This window comes from Ranitomeya imitator, chromosome 5 (genome assembly GCF_032444005.1).
Source record: "Ranitomeya imitator isolate aRanImi1 chromosome 5, aRanImi1.pri, whole genome shotgun sequence".
Taxonomy (NCBI): domain Eukaryota; kingdom Metazoa; phylum Chordata; class Amphibia; order Anura; family Dendrobatidae; genus Ranitomeya; species Ranitomeya imitator.
This window is the reverse complement of record NC_091286.1, coordinates 469,504,454-469,528,386: the sequence shown is the minus strand read 5'-3', so window position 1 is coordinate 469,528,386 and position 23,933 is coordinate 469,504,454. Positions and strand designations below refer to the sequence as shown.

The following is a 23,933-nucleotide window of genomic DNA, read 5'->3' as shown; positions in this document are numbered from 1 at the left end:
AATAATGAACGGTGCAGAGCACTATATGGCACAGCTATGGGGCAATAATGAACGGTGCAGAGCACTATATGGCACAGCTATGGGGCAATAATGAACGGTGCAGAGCACTATATGGCACAGCTATGGGGCAATAATGAACGGTGCAGAGCATTGTATATGGGGCACAGCTTTATATGGAGCATCTATGGGGCAGTAATGAACTGTATGGAGCATTATATGGGGCTCCTGATTCAATATGGATATTCAAAAACACTTAACCTACTGATGTCTCAATTAATTTTACTTTTATTGGTATCGATTTTTATTTTTGACATCAACCGTTAGCTGCTCCATTTTCCACCCCAGGCTTATACTCGAGTCAATAAGTTTTCCCAGTTTTTTGTGGCAAAATTAGGGGGTTCGGCTTATACTCGGGTCGGCTTATACTCGAGTATATACGGTAATCATATTGTCAGTTTATTTTTTTCTGCAAATTTAATGCTTTAAAAATAAATCCCTAAAAGCAATTGTAATTTTTCACCATTTTATCACAATTGGATTTTTTTTTTGCATTTTTTCATTATTTTAAATAGTAAAATGAGTGGAGTCATTCAAAACTACAACTCGTTCCACAAAAAACAAGCCCTCATACGTCTATGACATAGACAAAAAAAATGAAATATTATGGCAAGTTTAAAATGTAAAGGAAAAAAATGAAAATATAAATTTGCTGCATTCTTAAAAGGATAAGTGGTGTAGAGTAACATGGCATCAAAGTGCAGTCTTTTAAATCTGTTAGTCTGTTATGTTGGGAGGAAATGGCAGCAACAGACTTTATGTTCCCTACAAAAATGTTTTTATTGCACAAAAGTGTGCTCGCTCCTATCACGACAGTCCAATCTCAATGTGATCTGCTAGTAACTCATCGATATTTCATTGGGAAGTTTGTGGTTATTGTCACATGAGTGGCCATCTTCCTCACAAACCAGGGACAAGGAAAGTTTTGCAAAATTGTTGTGAGATCCAGAACCTTGACTTTTCAAAAATGATGAGGACATGTTTGATCTATTCGTCCAAAAAGTTAATCATAGGACAAGCTGAATTTGTATAAAAAAACACAAAAACTTTATATATGTAATGTATGTAAACATATTTTTTTAAATAATGAACCATAATCATTTCTTTATTTCAAATTATGCTATGGTGATGATATTTTTTGTGGACATAAAAACATATTGTGGTAATAAATAAATGTGTTTTATGAAATATCTCTATTATCTATCTATCTATCTATTATCTATGTTTCTATCTATTATATGTATATCTATCTGTATCTATCTATCTATCTATTATCTATCTATGTTTCTATCTATCCATCTATTATCTATCTATCTATCTATCCATCTATTTATCTATCTCTCTATCTATGTGTCTATCTATTATCTATCTATCTATCTCTCTATCTATCTATTATCTATCTATCTATCTATCTATCTATCCATCCATCTATCTATGTTTCTATTTATCTATCTGGTTTCTTTTGTATTTCCAAAAAAAAGTGTTATTCATTTTAATAACTTTATGTAGAAAAGTAAAAAAAAAAAGCTTTTTATGATTATATTCTAAAGGATATTATTTCCATCCAGTCTATCGTGAAATTAATTAAAGTTGTCTTACTTTGCTATAATTAGAAAAGAGAAAATATTAACCAATACACGGCAGCTTACACAGCATGTAATTATTACTGCCCGGCTTATATATTTTTCCCTAATAATGACTTATTCTCATTTTCTCCAGGATATAGACCTGCGGCTAACTGGATTTGATTTATAAGAAGGCGATGTGCAGTAAATGGCAGTCCCTCTGATATTGCTACTATGGAAAACAGCATTGTCAATAGAATGTAGCCTGATAAATAGCGCTTAGTGAAGATGCTGCTCCAGTGAGTGCGAAATCAATGGAAGATTCTTACTGCGTGAAAACCCTTCAGAGATTTTCCTGGCAGGATCACATTTAACAAACCTGATACATTTTCTTCGATTGCCCCGTTTTACACTAGTGGATACAAATAACATTGCTTTCCTCTGCAACTAATGTGGGACTATGGCATTTCCAAGGTCCAAACGACTGAACTGTTTATGGAGAGTAGCAAGTTTGCGTCTGCTGCCCATGGGATTGGATGTCATGTTTCCTTTATGTGTATTTGGATTTTTACTTCACGTTACAACTGTACACTCTCAAAAACTGGATGACGTGGACCCCATGGTTACAACAACGTATGGCAAAGTACGAGGCATTAAGAAGGAACTAAATAATGAAATACTAGGGCCTGTTATTCAGTTCCTCGGTGTCCCTTATGCTGCTTCTCCAGTAGGGGAACGACGTTTCCAGCCACCGGAGCCTCCAACAACTTGGGGAGATATAAAAAATGCCACCCAATTTGCACCGGTTTGTCCCCAAAACATCGTGGGAGGCAGGCTTCCTGAAGTCATGCTTCCTGTCTGGTTCACCAACAACCTGGATGTAGTTTCTTCCTATGTTCAAGACCAGAATGAGGACTGCTTGTACTTAAATATATATGTTCCAACTGAGGATGGTGAGTTACATGCGGAAACAAAAACCAATGAGATTTATTTTCTTTGAATTTTTTTGCTTTCTTCGGTTCTAACCATATTAATCCTGTGTATAGGTTGCATGCCCGGTTAGTTGTTAGCATGCTGGCTTTTGATGTGCATGATGCTCCTTTGTGTGTGATCCTGTTTTCGTACTCATGCCTACACTCATGTTCTCCTAAGGCACGGGTATTACAATGGAAGGGCTTTCTTCGCTCCTACCTGCCCATTGATGATACATTCTCCTCCATTTGCATGTGCAGGCGCTACAGCGTTGGAAGCATAGCCAAAGGCAGAGCTAGGTAAACGGTGTTGCATGCTCCTACTCTCAATCATGGAGCTCCATGTTATTTTTTAGTTTTTTATTCATTTTTCAGTAAAAAGAATATCCAAGGAATGTGTCCGGAAACCCGGCAAGAAAATATGTAGAAAAGGAGGTATGTATTACAGCTACAGAGAAAAAAAAGCCAGCAATAAACAAATGGAAAATGCTAAGGAGAGTAGGAGTCAGGAGTCTAAAATAATATATATATATATATATGTTGTAGAGGAATAGCGTAGATCTCTGTACTGACATTATAACGAGATACTATCATAGTCAACACTTTTGGATTTGGCTAAATCTACTCTCATTCTTGTAGAAATTTTTAGATGAAGGCATACGAAAGATCTTCAGCGTTTATTACATCACCAGTACTTTAATTAGTTTTATTAAGGGCTGTGTGCACAAGGTCACTCAGTTAGGCTGGGTTCACACAAATATATTTCTTGGTCTTTACATAGACCGCAATGCCCGTATTGACCATTGGTCTCTTGATCCAAACTTACAATCTGATATATATCTATGAAGCTTTAATTTGGATCGGGAGACCCATAACCAGTTTGGGCATTTCAGTCCATATAAAGACCAAGAAATACACTTATGTGGACCAAACCTTATGGGAAATTAAAACTTATAAGACCAAGACGCTTACATCCATAACTATAATTTTTAAGTGACCTATTTCAGGCTTCCGTAAGGATCTAATAGGTTTAAGTGATCTATTCAGTTTATTAGTTTCAAAGCTTAGATAAATGTGTAGTTCACTTTGATTTCTATAGATATTTAAGCCCTAGTTCATTAAAGCAATTGCGCCAGGAAATGCTTTGAAAAGACACAATTCTCATTGTCGAGAGTGATCTGCGTGGTATGCCAGTGTAAGGAGGCTTAAAAGCCATACAATTTTCTTCTGGGAAATTATATATGCAAATTGCCTGCTCAGAGAAAAAGAGGACTAGAACTCCAGTGCCACCTAATGGAAGTAGTAATCTTAAAACTCAATATCGACCATTTAAAAAAAGTTTGGTTTGGATTCTGTTTTGGCTTTTTTCCTAAGTCATATGGCAAGGCTTGTTAAAGGGTCGATATTGACTTTTAGGATTGTTACTTCCAGGAGCTGGCACTAGAGGTCTAGTCCTCTTCCTTTCTTAAGAGGGAATTTGCATATTTAAAAGTCACACATTTTATGCACCAATCCAAAATTGTGAAAGAATTTGTTAGTACCTAGTAATATTAGTTCTCTGGATTTTCTTGAGGGCTATCATATGTCAATTATTGCTAAACTGCCCAGAGCAAAGCACGGCGGAATAGGTATAAAATTTTTAATATTTGTAATAAATGTAAAGTTTTAACAATTTAATCCACTCTGGTCAGTGATATATTTTCAATTGTGGATTTCAGCTACACAGTTAAGTGGCCATCTATGATATTCCCAAGCTGGCTAAGGGTGGCATAATAAGGCCAATTTTACATCACATTTTTGGCAAGTAACTTTTGATAAATCAGGATCTTCAAGTACAAGGGTATATGCATAAGTATTGTATGAAGTTTTGTCACATTTTTTCTTCTCGGTTTTGTCACAAAACCAGAAGGGTTAGCAAAGTAAATGGGATTCCTGAAGTCATGTCAGTTCTTTCAGCGTTTTTTCACTCTTTCAAATGAATAGGGAAAAAATGCAATAAAAATATATGCAAAAAAGCTGAAAACTGCATAAAAAAAGTGTCAAAATGCACGTATTTTATAGAACATTTTTCTTACCAAGAGCCACAGAATTTGTGCAGAAATTTCTACTGAAAATACTTAATGGGCACATACCTTTAGGATATGAACATGTTGCATTTTTGCTGAGTTTTTTGCTGTGTTTTTAAAAGCTACTTTTTACAGTTCAAGCAAAAGCTTTTAATTTCCAAAATCTCATGCACACATTTGTTTTTTTTTTCCTAACTGAATTGGAAAAAATCAAACTGTTTTTGAAGTCTGTAGAATGGCAATTCTTGCAGCGTTTTTGCAGCATGTTTTCAAGTAAACCTGTCACCTTGAAAATGCAGTAAAATCTGCAGGCACTATGTTATAGAGCAGGGGGAGCAGAGTGGGCTGATATATAGTTTTGTGAGAAAGGATTTGGCATAACCTGGGTTTTATCCATTTAATTTTCTGCTTTTTGGGGATTTTGGGTCCAGTGGGCCATCCCAGTTGTGACTGACAGCTTTCTTTGTATAAGTGTGAATACAGAGATAGCTGTCAGTCACTGACAGAACTGCCCACTGGACCCAAGATCACAGAAAAGCAAAAGATTAAATGATGAGAAAACTATATAGCAATCTGCTCAGTTCCCCCTGCTCTGTTACATTTGCTTTTATATTAGATTGTCCTTTCATGTTTACAGTTTCCCTTTAACTCATAGACAGTAATAAGAAAGTCCAAAAATGCTGTAAAAACGCTTAGTTGCATTTTATGTGTTTTTGGTGAACAAAGCTAAGCTTATTAAACATGTGCTGTAAGAAGTGCAAAAAAAAAAAATATTCCAACTTCTGGTAAAATTTTCGGAGTATTCTTTATTCCATCAAAAGCAATTAAAAAATGGTGGACGGGAACAAGCGCAAGCAACGCGTTTCGAACACAGTTGTTCTTTATCAAGCTTAACAAGGAAGGTTAGCTTGATAAAGAACAACCGTATTCGAAACCCGTCTCTTGCTCTTGTTCCTGTCCACCATTGTTTTATTGTTTTTTGAAGGAATAAAGATTACTCTGAAAATTTTACCAGAAGCAGGAACATTTTTTCTTTTTTTTGCAATTGCTACACATGAGTGGTCGGCTCGTGGTTCCATGCACGTTGAACTCTTATAGACTTCAATAGTGAGCTGGCATTATCCTTTCTGTTTTCTGCTGTAGAGATGTCACATCAGTAATGTGGAAAAAAAAAAAGGTTGAAAATCATTACAAAAAAACGGAAAGACTGGTGATTTGAATGGAGCATTTTTACTGCCAAGAGAGCAGGTTTTGGCTGCTGAAAAAAGCCGCAAAAACGCAACATATGAACAGTTGTGGCATATTGAAGTCCTTATGGGTGTATGTTATGGGTCCAAGGGCACTCTGTGCTTCCATGAGATACCATCTTCTCCAGTGGAAGAATTGCAATAAATCATGGGAAGAGCATATAGAACTGGAGATACACAACGTTACAGTATAGGTCTACAGCAGACTGTCCGTGCCAAGTTACAAGTATTTTCAATGCAGATCCATAAAATCTCTGGATTTAGTATTTCTTTTTTCCATCTTCTTGTGTCTACTGAACTATAGATCTAATGCAGAATATTCTAGAAAACAGCCTGTGATATGGAGATAAAGTCCACTGTTTATCACTCTAGTATAACATCTGTCCGGCTTATTAACCCCTTCCCGACCCATGACGCCACGTAGGCGTCATGAAAGTCGGTGCCATTCCGACCCATGACGCCTATGCGGCGTCATGGAAAGATCGCGTCCCTGCAGATCGGGTGAAAGGGTTAACTCCCATTTCACCCGATCTGCAGGGACAGGGGGAGTGGTAGTTTAGCCCAGGGGGGGTGGCTTCACCCCCTCGTGGCTACGATCGCTCTGATTGGCTGTTGAAAGTGAAACTGCCAATCAGAGCGATTTGTAATATTTCACCTATTATAACGGGTGAAATATTACAATCCAGCCATGGCCGATGCTGAAATATCATCGGCCATGGCTGGAAATACTAATGTGCCCCCACCCCACCCCACCGATCGCCCCCGCAGCCCCCCGATCTGGCCGGTACACTGCTCCAGCTCCCCTCCGTCCAGTGCTCCGCTCCCCCCCGTGCTCTTGTCCGCTCCCCCTGTGCTCCAATCACCCCCCCGTGCTCCAATCACCCCCCCTGCACTCCGATCCACACCCCCCGGTGCTCCGTTCCACCCCCCCGTGCTCCATTCCAGCCCCCCCGTGCTCCATTCCAGCCCCCCCGTGCTCCGTTCCACCCCTCCCACGCTCCGATTCCCCCCCCGTGCTCCGATCCCCCCCCGTGCTCCGATCCCCCCCCCGTCGTCCCCCCCCACCCCGTGGTCCCCCCCCACCCCATCATACTTACCGATCCAGCCGGGGTCCCGTCCGTCTTCTCCCTGGGCGCCGCCATCTTCCAAAATGGCGGGCGCATGTGCAGTGCGCCCGCCGAATCTGCCGGCCGGCAGATTCGTTCCAAAGTGCATTTTGATCACTGAGATATAATCTATCTCAGTGATCAAAATAAAAAAAATAATAAATGACCCCCCCCCTTTGTCACCCCCATAGGTAGGGACAATAAAAAAATAAAGAAATTTTTTTTTCCACTAATGTTAGAATAGGGTTAGGGTTAGGGGTAGGGTTAGGGGTAGGGTTAGGGGTAGGGATAGGGGTAGGGGTAGGGGTAGGGTTAGGGGTAGGGTTAGGGCTAGGGTTAGGGCTAGGGTTAGGGCTAGGGTTAGGGTTTCGGTATGTGCACACGTATTCTGGTCCTCTGCGGATTTTTCCGCTGCGGATTTGATAAATCCGCAGTGCTAAACCGCTGCGGATTTATGGCGGATTTACCGCGTTTTTTTCTGCGCATTTCACTGCGGTTTTACAACTGCGATTTTCTATTGGAGCAGTTGTAAAACCGCTGCGGAATCCGCACAAAAGAAGTGACATGCTGCGGAATGTAAACCGCTGCGTTTCCGTGCAGTTTTTCCGCAGCATGTGTACAGCGATTTTTGTTTCCCGTAGGTTTACATTGAACTGTAAACTCATGGGAAACTGCTGCGGATCCGCAGCGTTTTCCGCAGCGTGTGCACATACCTTTAGAATTAGGCTATGTGCACACGGTGCGGATTTGGCTGCGGATTCGCAGCAGTGTTCCATCAGGTTTACAGTACCATGTAAACATATGAAAAACCAAATCCGCTGTGCCCATGGTGCGGAAAATACCGCGCGGAAACGCTGCGTTGTATTTTCCGCAGCATGTCAATTCTTTGTGCGGATTCCGCAGCATTTTACACCTGTTCCTCAATAGGAATCCGCAGGTGAAATCCGCACAAAAAACACTGGAAATCCGCGGAAAATCCGCAGGTAAAACGCAGTGCCTTTTACCCGCGGATTTTTCAAAAATGGTGCGGAAATATCTCACACGAATCCGCAACGTGGGCACATAGCCTTAGGGTTAGGGTTGGAATTAGGGTTGTGGTTAGGGTTAGGGGTGTGTTGGGGTTAGGGTTGTGGTTAGGGGTGTGTTGCGGTTAGGGTTGTGATTAGGGTTATGGCTACAGTTGGGATTAGGGTTAGGGGTGTGGGGGGGTTAGTGTTGGAGGTAGAATTGAGGGGTTACCACTGTTTAGGCACATCAGGGGTCTCCAAACGCAACATGGCGCCACCATTGATTCCAGCCAATCTCGTATTCAAAAAGTCAAATGGTGCTCCCTCACTTCTGAGCCCCGACGTGTGCCCAAACAGTGGTTTACCCCCACATATGGGGTACCAGCATACTCAGGACAAACTGCGCAACAATTACTGGGGTCCAATTTCTCCTGTTACCCTTGTGAATCTAAAAAAATGCTTGCTAAAACATAATTTTTGAGGAAAGAAAAATGATTTTTTATTTTCACGGCTCTGCGTTGTAAACGTCTGTGAAGCACTTGGGGGTTCAAAGTGCTCACCACATATCTAGATAAGTTCCTTGGGGGGTCTAGTTTCTAAAATGGGGTCACTTGTGGGGGTTTCTACTGTTTAGGCACACCAGGGGCTCTGCAAACGCAACGTGACACCCGTAGACCATTCCATCAAAGTCTGCATTTCAAAAGTCACTACTTCCCTTCTGAGCCCCGACGTGTGCCCAAACAGTGGTTTACCCCCACTCATGGGGTATCAGCGTATTCAGGAGAAACTGGACAACAACTTTTGTGGTCCAATTTCTCCTGTAACCCTTGGGAAAATAAAAAATTCTGGGCTAAATAATTATTTTTGAGGAAAGAAAACGTATTTATTATTTTCACGGCTCTGCATTATAAACTTCTATGAAGCGCTTGGGGGTTCAAAGTGCTCACCACACATCTAGATAAGTTCCTTTCGGGGTCTAGTTTCCAAAATGGGGTCACTTGTGGGGGGTTTCTACTGTTAAGCCACATCAGGGGCTCTGCAAACGCAACGTGACGCCCACAGAGCATTCCATCAAAGTCTGCATTTCAAAACGTCACTACTTCACTTCCGAGCCTCGGCATGTGCCCAAACAGTGGTTTACCCCCACATATGGGGTATCAGCGTACTCAGGAGAAACTGGACAACAACTTTTGGCGTCCAATTTCTTCTGTAACCCTTGGGAAAATAAAAAATTCTGGGCTAAATAATTATTTTTGAGGAAAGAAAACGTATTTATTATTTTCACGGCTCTGCATTATAAACTTCTATGAAGCACTTGGGGGTTCAAAGTGCTCACCACACATCTAGATAAGTTCCTTTCGGGGTCTAGTTTCCAAAATGGGGTCACTTGTGGGGGGTTTCTACTGTTAAGCCACATCAGGGGCTCTGCAAACGCAACGTGACGCCCACAGAGCATTCCATCAAAGTCTGCATTTCAAAACATCACTACTTCACTTCCGAGCCCCGGCATGTGCCCAAACAGTGATTTACCCCCACATATGGGGTATCAGCGTACTCAGGAGAAACTGGACAACAACTTTTGGGGTCAAATTTCTCCTGTTACCCTTGGGAAAATAAAAAATTGCAGGCTAAAAGATCATTTTTGAGAAAATAATTTTTTTTTTTTATTTTCATGGCTCTGCGTTATAAACTTCTGTGACGCACTTGGGGGTTCAAAGTCCTCACCACACATCTAGATTAGTTCCTTTGGGGGTCTAGTTTCCAAAATGGTGTCATTTCTGGGGGATCTCCAATGTTTAGGCACACAGGGGCTCTCCAAACGTGACATGGTGTCCGCTAATGATTGGAGCTAATTTTCCATTTAAAAAGACAAATGGCGTGCCATCCCTTCCGAGCCCTGCCGTGCGCCCAAACAGTGGTTTACCCCCTCATATGGGGTATCAGCATACTCAGGACAAACTGGACAACAATATTTGGGGTCCAATTTCTCCTATTATCCTTGGCAAAATAGGAAATTCCAGGCTAAAAAATCATTTTTGAGGAAAGAAAAATTATTTTTTATTTTCATGGCTCTGCGTTATAAACTTCTGTGAAGCACCTGGGGGTTTAAAGTGCTCAATATGCATCTAGATAAGTTCCTTGGGGGGTCTAGTTTCCAAAATGGGGTCACTTGTGGGGGAGCTCCAATGTTTAGGCACACAGGGGCTCTCCAAACGCGACATGGTGTCCACTAACAATTGGAGCTAATTTTCCATTCAAAAAGTCAAATGGCGCGCCTTCCCTTCCGAGCCCTGCCGAGTGCCCAAACAGTGGTTTACCCCCACATATGAGGTATCGGCGTACTCGGGAGAAATTGCCCAACAAATTTTATGATCCATTTTATCCTACTGCCCATGTGAAAATGAAAAAATTGAGGCGAAAATAATTTTTTTGTGAAAAAAAAGTACTTTTTCATTTTTACAGATCAATTTGTGAAGCACCTGAGGGTTTAAAGTGCTCACTAGGCATCTAAATAAGTTCCTTGGGGGGTCTAGTTTCCAAAATGGGGTCACTTGTGGGGGAGCGCCAATGTTTAGGCACACAGGAGCTATCCAAACGCGACATGGTGTCCGCTAACGATGGAAATAATTTTTCATTCAAAAAGTCAAATGGCGCTCCTTCCCTTCCGAGCCTTACCATGTGCCCAAACAGTGGTTTACCCCCACATGTGAGGTATTGGTGTACTCAGGAGAAATTGCCCCACACATTTTAGGATCCATTTTATCCTGTTGCCCATGTGAAAATGAAAAAATTGAGGCTAAAAGAATTTTTTTGTGAAAAAAAAGTACTTTTTCATTTTTACGGATCAATTTGTGAAGCACCTGGGGGTTCAAAGTGCTCACTATGCATCTAGATAAGTTCCTTGGGATGTCTAGTTTCCAAAATGGGGTCACTTGTGGGGGAGCTCCAATTTTTAGGCACACGGGGGCTTTCCAAACATGACATGGTGTCCGCTAAAGAGTGGAGCCAATTTTTGATTCAAAAAGTCAAATGGCGCTCCTTCCCTTCCAAGCCCTGCCGTGCGCCCAAACAGTGGTTTACCCCCACATATGAGGTATCAGCGTACTCAGGACAAATTGGACAACAACTTTCGTGGTTCAGTTTCTCCTTTTACCATTGGGAAAATAAAAAAATTGTTGCTAAAAGATAATTTTTGTGACTAAAAAGTTAAATGTTCATTTTTTCCTTCCATGTTGCTTCTGCTGCTGTGAAGCACCTGAAGGGTTAATAAACTTCTTGAATGTGGTTTTGAGTACCTTGAGGGGTGCAGTTTTTAGAATGGTGTCACTTTTGGGTATTTTCAGCCATATAGACCCCTCAAACTGACTTCAAATGTGAGGTGGTCCCTAAAAAAAATGGTTTTGTAAATTTCGTTGTAAAAATGAGAAATCGCTGGTCAAATTTTAACCCTTATAACTTCCTAACAAAAAAAAATTTTGTTTCCAAAATTGTGCTGATGTAAAGTAAACATGTGGGAAATGTTATTTATTAACTATTTTGTGTCACATATCTCTCTGGTTTAACAGAATAAAAATTCAAAATGTGAAAATTGCAAAATTTTCAAAATTTTCGCCAAATTTCCGTTTTTATCACAAATAAACGCAGAATTTATTGACCTAAATTTACCACTAACATGAAGCCCAATATGTCACGAAAAAACAATCTCAGAACCGCTAGGATCCGTTGAAGCGTTCCTGAGTTATTACCTCATAAAGGGACACTGGTCAGAATTGCAAAAAACGGCAAGGTCTTTAAGGTCAAAATAGGCTGGGTCATGAAGGGGTTAAGGATCTGTTAGCAGATGCATGGTAATTAATAATCTGTATGTCAACCTTAAAATATAAAGTATGCCTAGTTTCACCATAAGGGATAAACTGTATACCTCGTAGCATAATGAAGATAGGATATCAATAGGGCCTTCCCAAAAAATAGAAGTTTTAATCAATTATTACCTAACTTAAAAAGGTTAAAAACATTTCACTCAAAACCTTTATTAATGGGCCTGCCATGAGTGTCAGCCTGTAAGTAATTACTAGGCACAAACAATGGCAGATTAATTGCCGGATGAATGAACGTGAACCACAAGTAATGTGTCCTCATTTAGTTCTATAAGCGGAGAAATACAACATGGTTCACTAGTTTCACAATATAATAAAAAGAAGTGTGTTTTAATTTTTATTGTGTTTGGACGTATTTGAAATGATTTGTGTCACCACTAATTAATGTGGCATCAAATTCATCTTATGAATGAAATGATATACTGGCATTGTAATTGGCATATCGAGGAGCTGGTGCTCCGTATAATTGTGTTAGATGTATCTAGTGAACACTGATGGGTCAATTATGGCGCTGGGAGATATTTATCATAATTATGTTGTCTAATACAAGGGTATAGGACACATCTAGAATCTATTCTTCCAGTTTCATTTGAGTCTGTCTGCGCAAAATGACTGTTCAAACCAAGCACAGGTTCTCAGTGAACCCTTGGCATGGCCAAACAGCTCAGTTCACCTTTCCACCTACTTATTTTCCATTGATCATTGCCTTTCCCTGGCACCTGTAAAGCTAGAACTGTCAATGAGGAAAGATGGAGACGGAGATAGATGGAAGTGGCTGGTGCACTTATATGTTTAGCCATTTTCTTGGGTTGAACATTCATTTTGTGCGGACAGACTCCATTTAAAGCATTATGTCTAAGGAACATATACCCCATGACCTGGCATAGTTTGTCCATGACGTGTCTGAAGGAGTTTATAGCTGCAAAAGGTCTTTAACAGGGTTTTACCGCTACTGACATTTCTTTCCTATCCACAGGATAGCCGATAAATGAATGGGAAGGGTGCTTGGGCCAATTTCTGGGACAACCGAGGTCCATAAAGCAATGTATAAATGGAGCAGGGTTTGGCTATCCTTTTTAATCCCATCCAGCCTATGCTCCACTCAATGTCTATGGGATGGCCAAGGATAGTCAAGCAAGCTTTTTTCGACAAACCCATAGACTCTGAATGCAGCACCACTCACTGCTTTGTTTACACAGGGTACTAGAACTCCCTTTTCATAAACTGTTGGGGTCTCTCTATGGTCATACATTTATTTTAGGATTTAAGTTTGAAATGTATTTAGTGAGAAACCCCTGTAAGTAACACAGTGCAGCAATGACACTAATACATTATGGTTGCCTACCCCAAGGTCTCGTCTGAGTAAGAATTTAGCCATGTATATCAGGTACATAAAATATTCAGGCATTTGGATGTAATCCCAGGCATGTGCCTCGGCTTATCTGAGCAGCTCTCGCAATCAGACAATAGGATCAATACTCTCATGCACTTGAAATATGCACATTGGGATCCATCAGAAAAGCCACGTGAGCCACACAGCTTCTAATAAATGAAATCTCATGAGGTACAAGGAGATGCTATTCCTTCTAAGCTATTGAATTGTCATTCCAAAGATAGATGCAGATTGCTTGATTTCTCCTCCAGGCTATGTGGAATATTTAAGACTTGACATGTGAAGGACATGAGGTTTTTTATTTTTTTTTAATAGAAGATCAGCTTCAGCAATAATACACCTAATAAACCAGCTGAAACTATAGCATAAATGGCATTAGTGACTAATATTGTCTTCATAGCATTTTTATAACCAAAAATGAACAATAGCAAAGTAATCTGGAATTATGAAGATGGCCGACACCATTACTGCTTATATTATGTGGATCTGAATAAAGCTGCTCAGTCCCTGGCATTTTATAAAAGTGAGAAAGGTTGCAGTAAAAGGGTTGGCAATAATTGGTCAAATCCTTTCTCATTTACAACATTCCCACAGAAAAAAAGCGTATAATGACCTCTGGTGCCAGCGCTGTTCCTGCGATGTATGTGCCCGGTATCCTGGGGCTTATGTGACATTGTTATGCTAGGTGAACCCTGCAGTCAATCAGCATCAACTTTACTCTCACCTCCTTTGGACAGAACTGACAACTGAAAGAAGTGAGAGCTGCTGCTGCTCTCATGCTTCCCTCAAAGGTCAATTATAACCAAAGGTAGTAAGAGTGAAGCAGTCGCTGATTGGCTGCAGGGTTCACCTAGCATAACAATGTCACCTAAGCCCCAGGATACCGGGCACCTACATCGCAGGAACAGTGCTGGCACCAACGGTGAGTATAGGCTGGCTCTATTTTATGCCAAGGAATATTAGCTATCATGAAGTGGCTGCCCAAGTAGTGAACAACCCCTTTAAAGGGGCTATTTAACTGCAAAATATTTACAGATATCTAAAGCCATGCATGCCATAGCGCTGGAATCACCTCTGCTCAGTGTTGGGAGACATGATGTCAGTAATACAGCGCATTATGGCTAAGATGGATGAGACCACTTAGGGGAAAGAAGAGATAAGTAGTGTCTATTTATTCATTATTTTGTCTTAGAACACTGGTACAATTTATATTAAGTGATTAAAAGTCCTTTAATGTTCTGGAATTTATTAAACTACCATTACCATACCTTACATTTACCTACCAATAATTTAAAAGCCACTTAATTATGGCACACTAATTAGAACATGTCTATGCATTATCATAAAACAAGGTTTATTGTTAGATTGCATTTTTTTGCCATGTTTTTAGTTTCCCGGTGACTTGGTTAAATTCCTGTATTTATGTTACGAGGGAAATTCGTAGCACAGCCAACGCATTTTAGGTCATCTTAGCTCACAAGACTCTCCATAATATAGTAGACAGTCGAGCCAATGTGTCATGATTGTAAATGGGGGTACAGTGGGCAATTCTGCAAAGTGCTCTATAGTCTTAGACAAGGCTGCAGTAATTTACATGTCATTTGCTGGTGTGCAATGCAGCAGCGCTTCTTATTATGCAGCACGTCAGGCATATGTAATTAGCAGCACACTGACTTCGGTTCAGAGAGGCGTAAATAAAGATGCATGACTCCTCCGTACCCTGAACAAACTTTTATTGCTATTCATCATTATAAAATCTCTTCTTGTTAACAGGCGCTGGCCGAGTAAATTGGGTTTGGAGTGTGGCAATTGATTAAATGTTCTGATTTGCAAATAAAAAGTTAAATGTGTGTCACTCTTTGACACTCTCGTTGTTCTGATGATTTATGTTTCACTTACGAAAGACGCGCACGACTTTATGCAAATATCTGTAGTTTTCACTCTGATTTTTTAAGATAGTCTTTAAGTTATCCTTATCTATAGAGAAAGGCTGACATCAAAGGTTTGGGAATATATGAATGGAAAGAAAAACTTTATTCTTCATGAATAAACTGTCAGTACAGCATGGGTAATGTAGGAAGATAGGCAATTTAGAGGGGGTTGTGTGAGATTAAAAGAAAAGGGTCTAATGTTTTTCAAAATCAGCTCCATCCATTGACTACAGCATGATTAATAACACGGCTTCAGCTAGGTTCTTAAATGCATCAAGAATTCTGTTTTTCTTTTTTTGTCGAAGGAGCAGGCAAATAAAATTCTATTCTACACATCATAGACACCAGCGATACTCAAAGACCCTATTTAGTATAATATGGTCCAAAAGGTTACTACCATAGTGTCCTTCATTTTACCAGGAAAAATATGTGCTTTGGAGAAATCTCCAATACAAACCTTAAGCTACGAAAAGCCCAATTTAGTCCTGTATTCCACAACAGTCATATGGTGTGGTATGGAAAAATTTTTGTTCAAGCCCTGGAAGCAGGTAGCACCCATTCCTTGGTCCCTTCTTTGGCTATGGTCACCCCACCTTATTTTCTTTCAACCAAGAGAATCGGGTCGACTATGCTAATCAAATTCTAATCAAATTCTGATCAGAGTGTGATCACAGCGCGATCTGATTTTCTTCGATGAGGAGATGATGGGAAAAAAAATGTCTCCATCTTCTGTCAGTCCATCAAAATCATACTGAGCTCAGTTGTCAGTCCAATTATTTACACCAACTCATTGACTTGGATGGCTGAATGCGATCCATTTATCGGATACAGATTGAGCATATTGTGATTTTTTTTCTTTGGACACCTGCACAGCCCGATAGTATAACATTGGTCCGAGTGCAAGCGGATGTTTTGTCGGATCGCACTTGGACCGAAAATACAGTCATCTGCACGAGCCATTACTGAGATAATTTAATGAGTTTAAAGTCCTCCCTCATAAATAGTTTGTTTTATTAGTTCCATTATTGCCTAATGTATATAGTTATAGATAATACTCATCTTTAGGTTGTCCACCATTTATGGGTATCCCACGGGCATAGGAATCCTAGCTTCATCCTGTCACTTAGGCTCTCTTCACATTGTGTGTCGGAGACCAGTGCTGGTCACACTTAGTCCAGTTCATTGGAATCTTCTGTTCAGCTTCATGAATAAAGCCGGATGGATTTATTTCTCCTGCTGGGGCTAACTACACATGTGTTAGGTGGGAGTTGTGTGCCTGGAAAGAAAAGCACTTTCTATGTGGAAAACATGTGGGGGGGGGTGTTTTTTTCTTGGAATTTCTCCAGAATTGTGTAGTTATTAGTTCTTTGTCCCGAATTCAGTGGTGCACACATAATTTATTATTGCCTTGACAGTACATCTAGAAGAGGCTCTAGATCTTTATAATTTACTTTTTCTGTATTTGACATAAATGACAGTATTCTAGAGCTAAAATATTAAGAAATAGCCTTTACAGTAACACTACATATGTAGCAGAGGCAAAGCCTGTTCAGAAAAATGTAATTTTCAGCTATAGAAATTTCTTTCCCAGGAATCTCATAATTTATATATTTAACCCCTTAACCCCCGGAGCTTTTTTCGGTTTTGTGTTTTCATTTTTCGCTTTCCTTCCTCCCAGAGCCATAACCTTTTTATTTTTCCATCAATATGGCCATGTGAGGGCTTTTTTTGTGAGACGAGTTGTACTTTTGAAAGACACCATTAGGCTGCCATCACCCTAGCAGTATTTGGTCAGTATTTTACATCAGTATTTGTAAGCCAAAAGCAGGAGTGGAACAAATAGAGGAAAAGTATAATAGAAACATATGCACCACTTCTGAATTTATCACCCACTCCTAGTTTTGGCTACAAATACTGATGTAAAATACTGACCAAATACTGATCGTGAGATGGCAGCCTTGGTTTTATTATGTAGTGTACTAGAAAAATGGGGAAAGAAATCCAAGAGCGGTGAAATTGCAAAATAGTGCAATCCCACGCTTGTTTTTTGTTTGGCTTTTTTACTAGGTTCACTAAATGCTAAAACTCACCTGCAATTTTTATTCTCCAGGTTATTATGAGTTCATAGACACCAAACATGCTTAGGTTCTTTTTTATCTAAGTGATGAAAAGAAATTCCAAACGTTATAAAAAAAAAAAAACATGCCTGTAGCGTCTTCATTTTCCGTTATCTCAGGTCGGGTGAGGGCTTATTTTTTGTGTGCTGATCTGACGTTTTTAATGATTACATTTTGGTGCAGATACGATATTTTGATCCTCCGTTATTGCATTTTAATGCAATGTCGCAGTGACCAAAAAAATGTAATTCTGGCATTTTGACTTTTTTCTCGCTACGCCATTTAGCGATCAGGTTAATTCTTTTTTATTGATAGATCAGGCGATTCTGAACTTGGCGATACTAAATATGTGTATGTGTGATGTTTTGTATTGTTTTATTTTGAATGGGATGAATGGGGGGTGATTTGAACTTTTATTTTTTTATTTTTTTTTTTATATAAAGATGATGATCAGATCGCCTCTATATAGTAGAATTGCTCACTTGCTATGAGCGCTGACCACTGGGTGGTGCTCACAGCAATCCAGCACTGACAACCATTGAGGTCTCCAGGAGACCTCCGGTTGTCATGCCAAATACACTGGTCACTCGCGATCAGGAGACGCGTGTCACCGGTGGGCGTATTTCGGACATGATTGCTGCAAGCACTTGTTAAATGCCGCTGTCAGAGATTAATAGCAGCATTTAACTAGTTAATAGCCTTGGTTGGATCGCAATTCTACCTGCGGCAATTGCGAGCACATGTCAGCTGTTCAAAACAGCTGACATGTCACTGTAAAGATGTGTGCTCATCGCCGGAGCCCACAGCAAAGGGAGGGAGTCCGACATCGGCGTAGTATTACGGCTGATGTCAGAAAGGGGTTAACCTGACATTTTGTATTCAAAATCTTTGGACACTTACATTTGTTATTGCACTAATGTTTTCAAATGTATTGTACATTGCTGAGGCTCATTCATATGCAGGGCTGGACTGGGACTAAAATTCAGCCCGGGCATTTGAAGTTACACAGGCCCACTTGTCACATGGTGACTGTATAATATCTTTGTACACTTGTAGGCAGGGCCGGTTTTAGGCAAAATGAGTCCCTAGGCAAAGTTTAAAATGGGGCCCAAAATGCTAACATATTGCACATCACACAGAAGCATTTCGGTTGTATTTACATGCGTTGATCTCAGGCCGCTAAATGAGTTTGATCGACAATACTGAAGTTGTTCAACACTTGTTTCCTGGCCTCTTTCCACCGTCTGAGAAAGAATGATGGGACAGAACGATCACTAACAGATCACTAACCGATCCCCAAACAGTATCATGTTATCAGCAGCACATCTACAGTTTACAGCGGCAATGTGCTGCTGAGAACAAGGATTTTTGTTCCGGCAAAAACAATCTGAATATGCAGCAAATACACCCTACAGTCCTCCATATAGTATAATACACTCCCTGTAGTCCTCCATATATTAAAATACACTGCTCAGTCCTCCACATAGTATAATACATTCCTCATAGTCCTCCATATAGCATAATACACTCCTCATAGTGCTTCATATACTACACCTATAGAAAAAAGGAGTTCTAGTCCAAGATATTATAAAAGTAAAAATCAATTTTTATTTGTAACATACATACATTTATTACATAAAGTCACCAAGAATTTTAAACATGCTCAGCAAGGGAACAATTGGTACCAGACCTGTGTGATCTCTCACACCTGCTCACTATCTGAAGTAAAGTGCTCAGTGCATATATCAGAAAGTATCATGGGATCCAGAATCCCCTAGGAACAAATCTACATATTGTCTATCAACAAATCTCTGGTATCTCCTTACCAAATTACCCCACATATAATCTTATGTCTTAATCATGATTCCTTACCCATGTGGCAGATGTGACGCGATCACACAGTACAGCCCCAACGCGCGTTTCGCATCGGCTTCATCAGGGGGCGGTACTGTGATGTGTGTGAGGGAAGGTTTTATAGGATTTCTAATTACCGTAAATCAGACACAGACTGTAGTGCATGTGCGCCGCTGACCGCGCCGGAAACTTCGGGCGCCCACCATGATGGAGCGCATCCAGGTACGTCGCGATGACGTCACTGAAGTGCACACATCACTTACAGGCGCCGTCCTTAATGCCCTGGGACACCAGTCATGGAGGACATGCGCACTGTGTCTAATAGGAAGATCCTCCCATATTCAAAAGGAAAACACGTTATTGCAGCGTACGTGACTATTAACCCCTTCTTTATCATTATTTAGTGCATACTAAGAAAAAAATGTATCTAACTACATAAAATAAAGTGTCGCAGTGTCTAGGGTCCGTGATATTTAACCCCTATATTTGCAAACATACATAACCACATCATTGAATTATATACCATAATACCCACATATATATATTATCATACTATCTTATAAACAGATGATAAAACAATCATTATTATATTATATATAGTGCTCCATATAGTATAATGCACCGCCATAGTCATCCATGTAGTACAATTCATTTCCCATAGTATAATGTACCCCATAGTTCTTCATATAGTATAACGTTTTCCCCATAGTCCTCGATACAGTATAATGCAGCCCACATATAGTATAATGTAGCCACCACCCTACAGAATATAATGCGGCAACCACAGAGTATAATGCAGCCACCCCACAGAGTATAATGCAGCCACCCCACAGAGTATAATGTAACCCCATAGAATATAATACAGCCCACCTCCCCATAATATAGTATATAACCCAACCTCCCCCATAGAATATAATATACCCCCACAACAGTATATACCACAGCCACATAGTACATAACATGGCCTCCCCATAGAAGATAATATGCTCCCCATAGTATATAGCACAGCCCGCATAGTAGATAACATAGCCCACACAGCAGTATACAGCACAGCCCAAACAGTAGTATATAAATAAAGAAAATGGTGTGCACTCAGGTCAAGGACAAATGAGGTGCTGGTAAACTGACCATGTGGTCCAATCAATAGCAGAGAAAATTACCGCACACTCAATACTGGTATCGTGCTGAAAAGGTATATGCCAATTTTATTTTAGAAAAAATAATAATACAAAAAATGATAGTAGCCACATAAATTGAGGTAGACAATGAACCCAAACCCGACGTTTCGACCCTCCCGGGTCTTATTCATGGGGTTACTGGAAAGGCAAAGAAACCGTATGAATAACAGTGTCATATATACAAAGAGAACGGCATAACTGTACACATAGAATATATATACAAAATAACCAACCAAAGGGAAAGGAGGGGGAGAAAAAGGGGATATGTACACAGCAAATCACAAAAATAAAATAAAGCGGTCATACAAAAAAGAACGACGGCACCACAATGTCATATGGAAAGAAGATCATGGTTATTTGACCATAGAAGGTTTACCTCAAGTCCTTTGATATAAGAGCATATAGGTGGCAGTAGTGTGGGAAGAGCAAGCGATCCCTTTTGTTTAGGGCATAACCTGTCACAGTGACAAGATTACAATGTTACAATACACACTTGAACTAAGTGTACAGCTAAAGCTCCATAAAAGGAAAGTAAGTACCAGACACGTGTGTGTTAGTGTAGTTTCGGAGTCAAAATTGGTGATATAGGGTCATAACCGGCATAGTCATATGGAATGGTGAATGATACGGTGTTCACATGAGTGGATGCGAACAGGATATATAAGGGCCTGAGTACCATATATGGTGCTGAGACGTGGGTTCCTAATAAGTCTGTCCACTCAGTCCAACATGATAAGAAAGCCTGTGTGAGTGTACAAATAAACAGGATATATATACCTCTCGGTGAGACCAGTCCACACACAGGACCCCACACAGGTATAGTTGCGGCGATACCGTCTCTCCTCTCTGCCAGCCAGTTTTTTACCAGTAATCTCTGGGCACTCACCCTCTTTTACCTAAACCTACAGGTCCATTGGACATGTTACGGCCCTTCCTGTATTAAATTTTCAACTACCTGGGACAGCAGCCCCCACTGGTCTCACCGAGAGGTATATATATCCTGTTTATTTGTACACTCACACAGTGACTCCAAAACTACACTATCTAACACACACGTGTCTGGTACTTACTTTCCTTTTATGGAGCTTTAGCTGTACACTTAGTTCAAGTGTGTATTGTAACATTGTAATCTTGTCACTGTGACAGGTTATGCCCTAAACAAAAGGGATCGCTTGCTCTTCCCACACTACTGCCACCTATATGCTCTTATATCAAAGGACTTGAGGTAAACCTTCTATGGTCAAATAACCATGATCTTCTTTCCATATGACATTGTGGTGCCGTCGTTCTTTTTTGTATGACCGCTTTATTTTATTTTTGTGATTTGCTGTGTACATATCCCCTTTTTCTCCCCCTCCTTTCCCTTTGGTTGTTTATTTTGTATATATATTCTATGTGTACAGTTATGCCGTTCTCTTTGTATATATGACACTGTTATTTATACGGTTTCTTTGCCTTTCCAGTAACCCCATGAATAAGACCCGGGAGGGTCGAAACGTCGGGTTCGGTTTCATTGTCTACCTCAATTTATGTGGCTATTACCATTTTTTGTATTATTATTTTTTCTAAAATAAAATTGGCATATACCTTTTCAGCATGATACCAGTATTGAGTGTGCGGTAATTTTCTCTGCTACAAACAGTAGTATATACAACACAGCCCACACAGTGGTATATCCAGCACAGCCCACACAGTGGTATATACAGCACAGCCCGCACAGTGGTATATACAGCACAGCCTGCACAGTGGTATATCCAGCACAGCCCGCACAGTGGTATATCCAGCACAGCCCGCACAGTGGTATATCTAGCACAGCCCGCACAGTGGTATATCCAGCACAGCCCACACACTGGTATATACAGCACAGCCCGCACAGTGGTATATTCAGCACAGCCCGCACAGTGGCATATCCAGCACAGCCCGCACAGTGGTATATCCAGCACAGCCCGCACAGTGGTATATCCAGCACAGCCCGCACAGTGGTATAGCCAGCACAGCCCGCACAGTGGTATATCCAGCACAGCCCGCACAGTGGTATATCCAGCATAGCCCGCACAGTGGTATATCCAGCACAGCTCGCACAGTGGTATTGCCAGCACAGCCCGCACAGTGGTATATCCAGCACAGCCCACATCTCTCCTTCCCCCGAGAATGTCCCCACAGTCGAGCAAAAAAAAAAAAAACTCTCCTCACCTTTTCTCGTGCCCCGCGTTGCTCCCTGCTCCTGTCTCAGCGGCTGCAGTCTGCCCGGGATACAGCAGGTGCGCAATGATATGACGTCATCATGCACCCGCAGTGTCAGAGACAGAGCGGGGAATGATGGGAGAGGGAGCATCTGTAGACGCGCTCTCCATCATTGCATTCAACTGTACCGGCGTCATAGACCCCGGTATAGTTGAATGCGATGGCAGGGGGGTGAGTCGGCAGCGCTGGGGCGAGGCGGATCGAGCGGCCCACGACTGGCACCGGCCCTTCTGGCATTTGCCAGAAGGGCCCGATGGCCAGTCCGGCCCTGTTCATATGTCCCTGTTACACAGAGAAGTATACAGATTTTCACATGTCTAAGGATTTTTTGTGAACTTAGTAGCTTGGAGAAAAAAAGATTTTCCTTTGGATTTTATCAAAAGACAAGAGACTGTAAAGGCGAGATGGGCTAGGGGCCATTAAGATCAATTTTGTTGCAAAGTATTGCTCTGCAGCTTTTACAACTTCTCTGTAAAAAATATTTCGACAAAGTAGACGACGTTGTCTCTTTTTTTTAATGCTCAGCAAAATGAAAAACTAAGCATTTAACATTGAACCCACCAATTAGCAAGCCATTTCCTGTGAATACAAGTGTTGCAACTTTTAACAAAATATATGCTATCTATAAATTGATGCAGAAAAAAATCATGCTGTAGCAAAACAAGAAAAGTTCTGTTCCATCCTGAAATATAAAGTATGTCATATATAGTCACCCTACTTTGTAACTGTATTTTGCATGCAACTGTCTCCTGTGTTCAGATTGGTGGTCCTTTTCTACTGCTTCGAAGATGGCCTTCGCAGAAGTATGGAAGAGCAGGGGTACATGTACACCACACCTTCTCTGGCTTTCCTATCCTACAGCAAAGGGAATACACGGGAAGTGTGATTTAATAGCACTCCCCATGCTAATGTGGTGAACTACTCACATCATCCTACACCTACTGTCACTGGACCTTTATTCTGGCTGTGTGTTTTTTGCAATCTGACTATGGGGTTAGTAATGGGGGCATCTTATAGACTCCTCTCTGCTACTATCCCCTGGGGTTGATATTAGTGTCCATAAAACAGCTGACATCAACCCTAAACCTATTACTTCATTTGACACCGCGCTAGGGCAAATGGGAAAAACGGAGGCTAAGGGCAAGAATTGCCGCATTTTTATGGATGCACCATTTCTCAGATGGCTGAGAGCTGATATTTTAAGTCTGAGAGGGGTCCAATATTCATGCCCCATTCCAAGGCTTTTAATATCAGCCCACAGCTGTCTATTTATACTTTGCTGCTTATTGAATGTAGGGGAGTACCCAACAAAAATTTTT

General features: G+C 40.7%; 1 protein-coding gene across 8 annotated transcripts in view; it reads left to right on the top strand.

Moving 5' to 3' along the window:
• Positions 1 to 23,933, top strand: part of NLGN1 (neuroligin 1) — a 1,437,853-nt gene that overhangs the window by 544,459 nt on the left and 869,461 nt on the right. For 5 of the 8 annotated variants that reach the window (XM_069727295.1, XM_069727297.1, XM_069727298.1 and 2 more), the window contains one exon: positions 1,777 to 2,575. In XM_069727295.1, coding sequence (XP_069583396.1) covers positions 2,083 to 2,575 — 493 coding nt within the window. In that variant the 5' untranslated portion in view covers positions 1,777 to 2,082. Of the gene's footprint in view, positions 1 to 1,776; positions 2,576 to 2,968; positions 3,029 to 23,933 lie in introns of all 8 variants that reach the window. The other 3 variants (XM_069727293.1, XM_069727292.1, XM_069727291.1) reach the window with 1 other exon arrangement.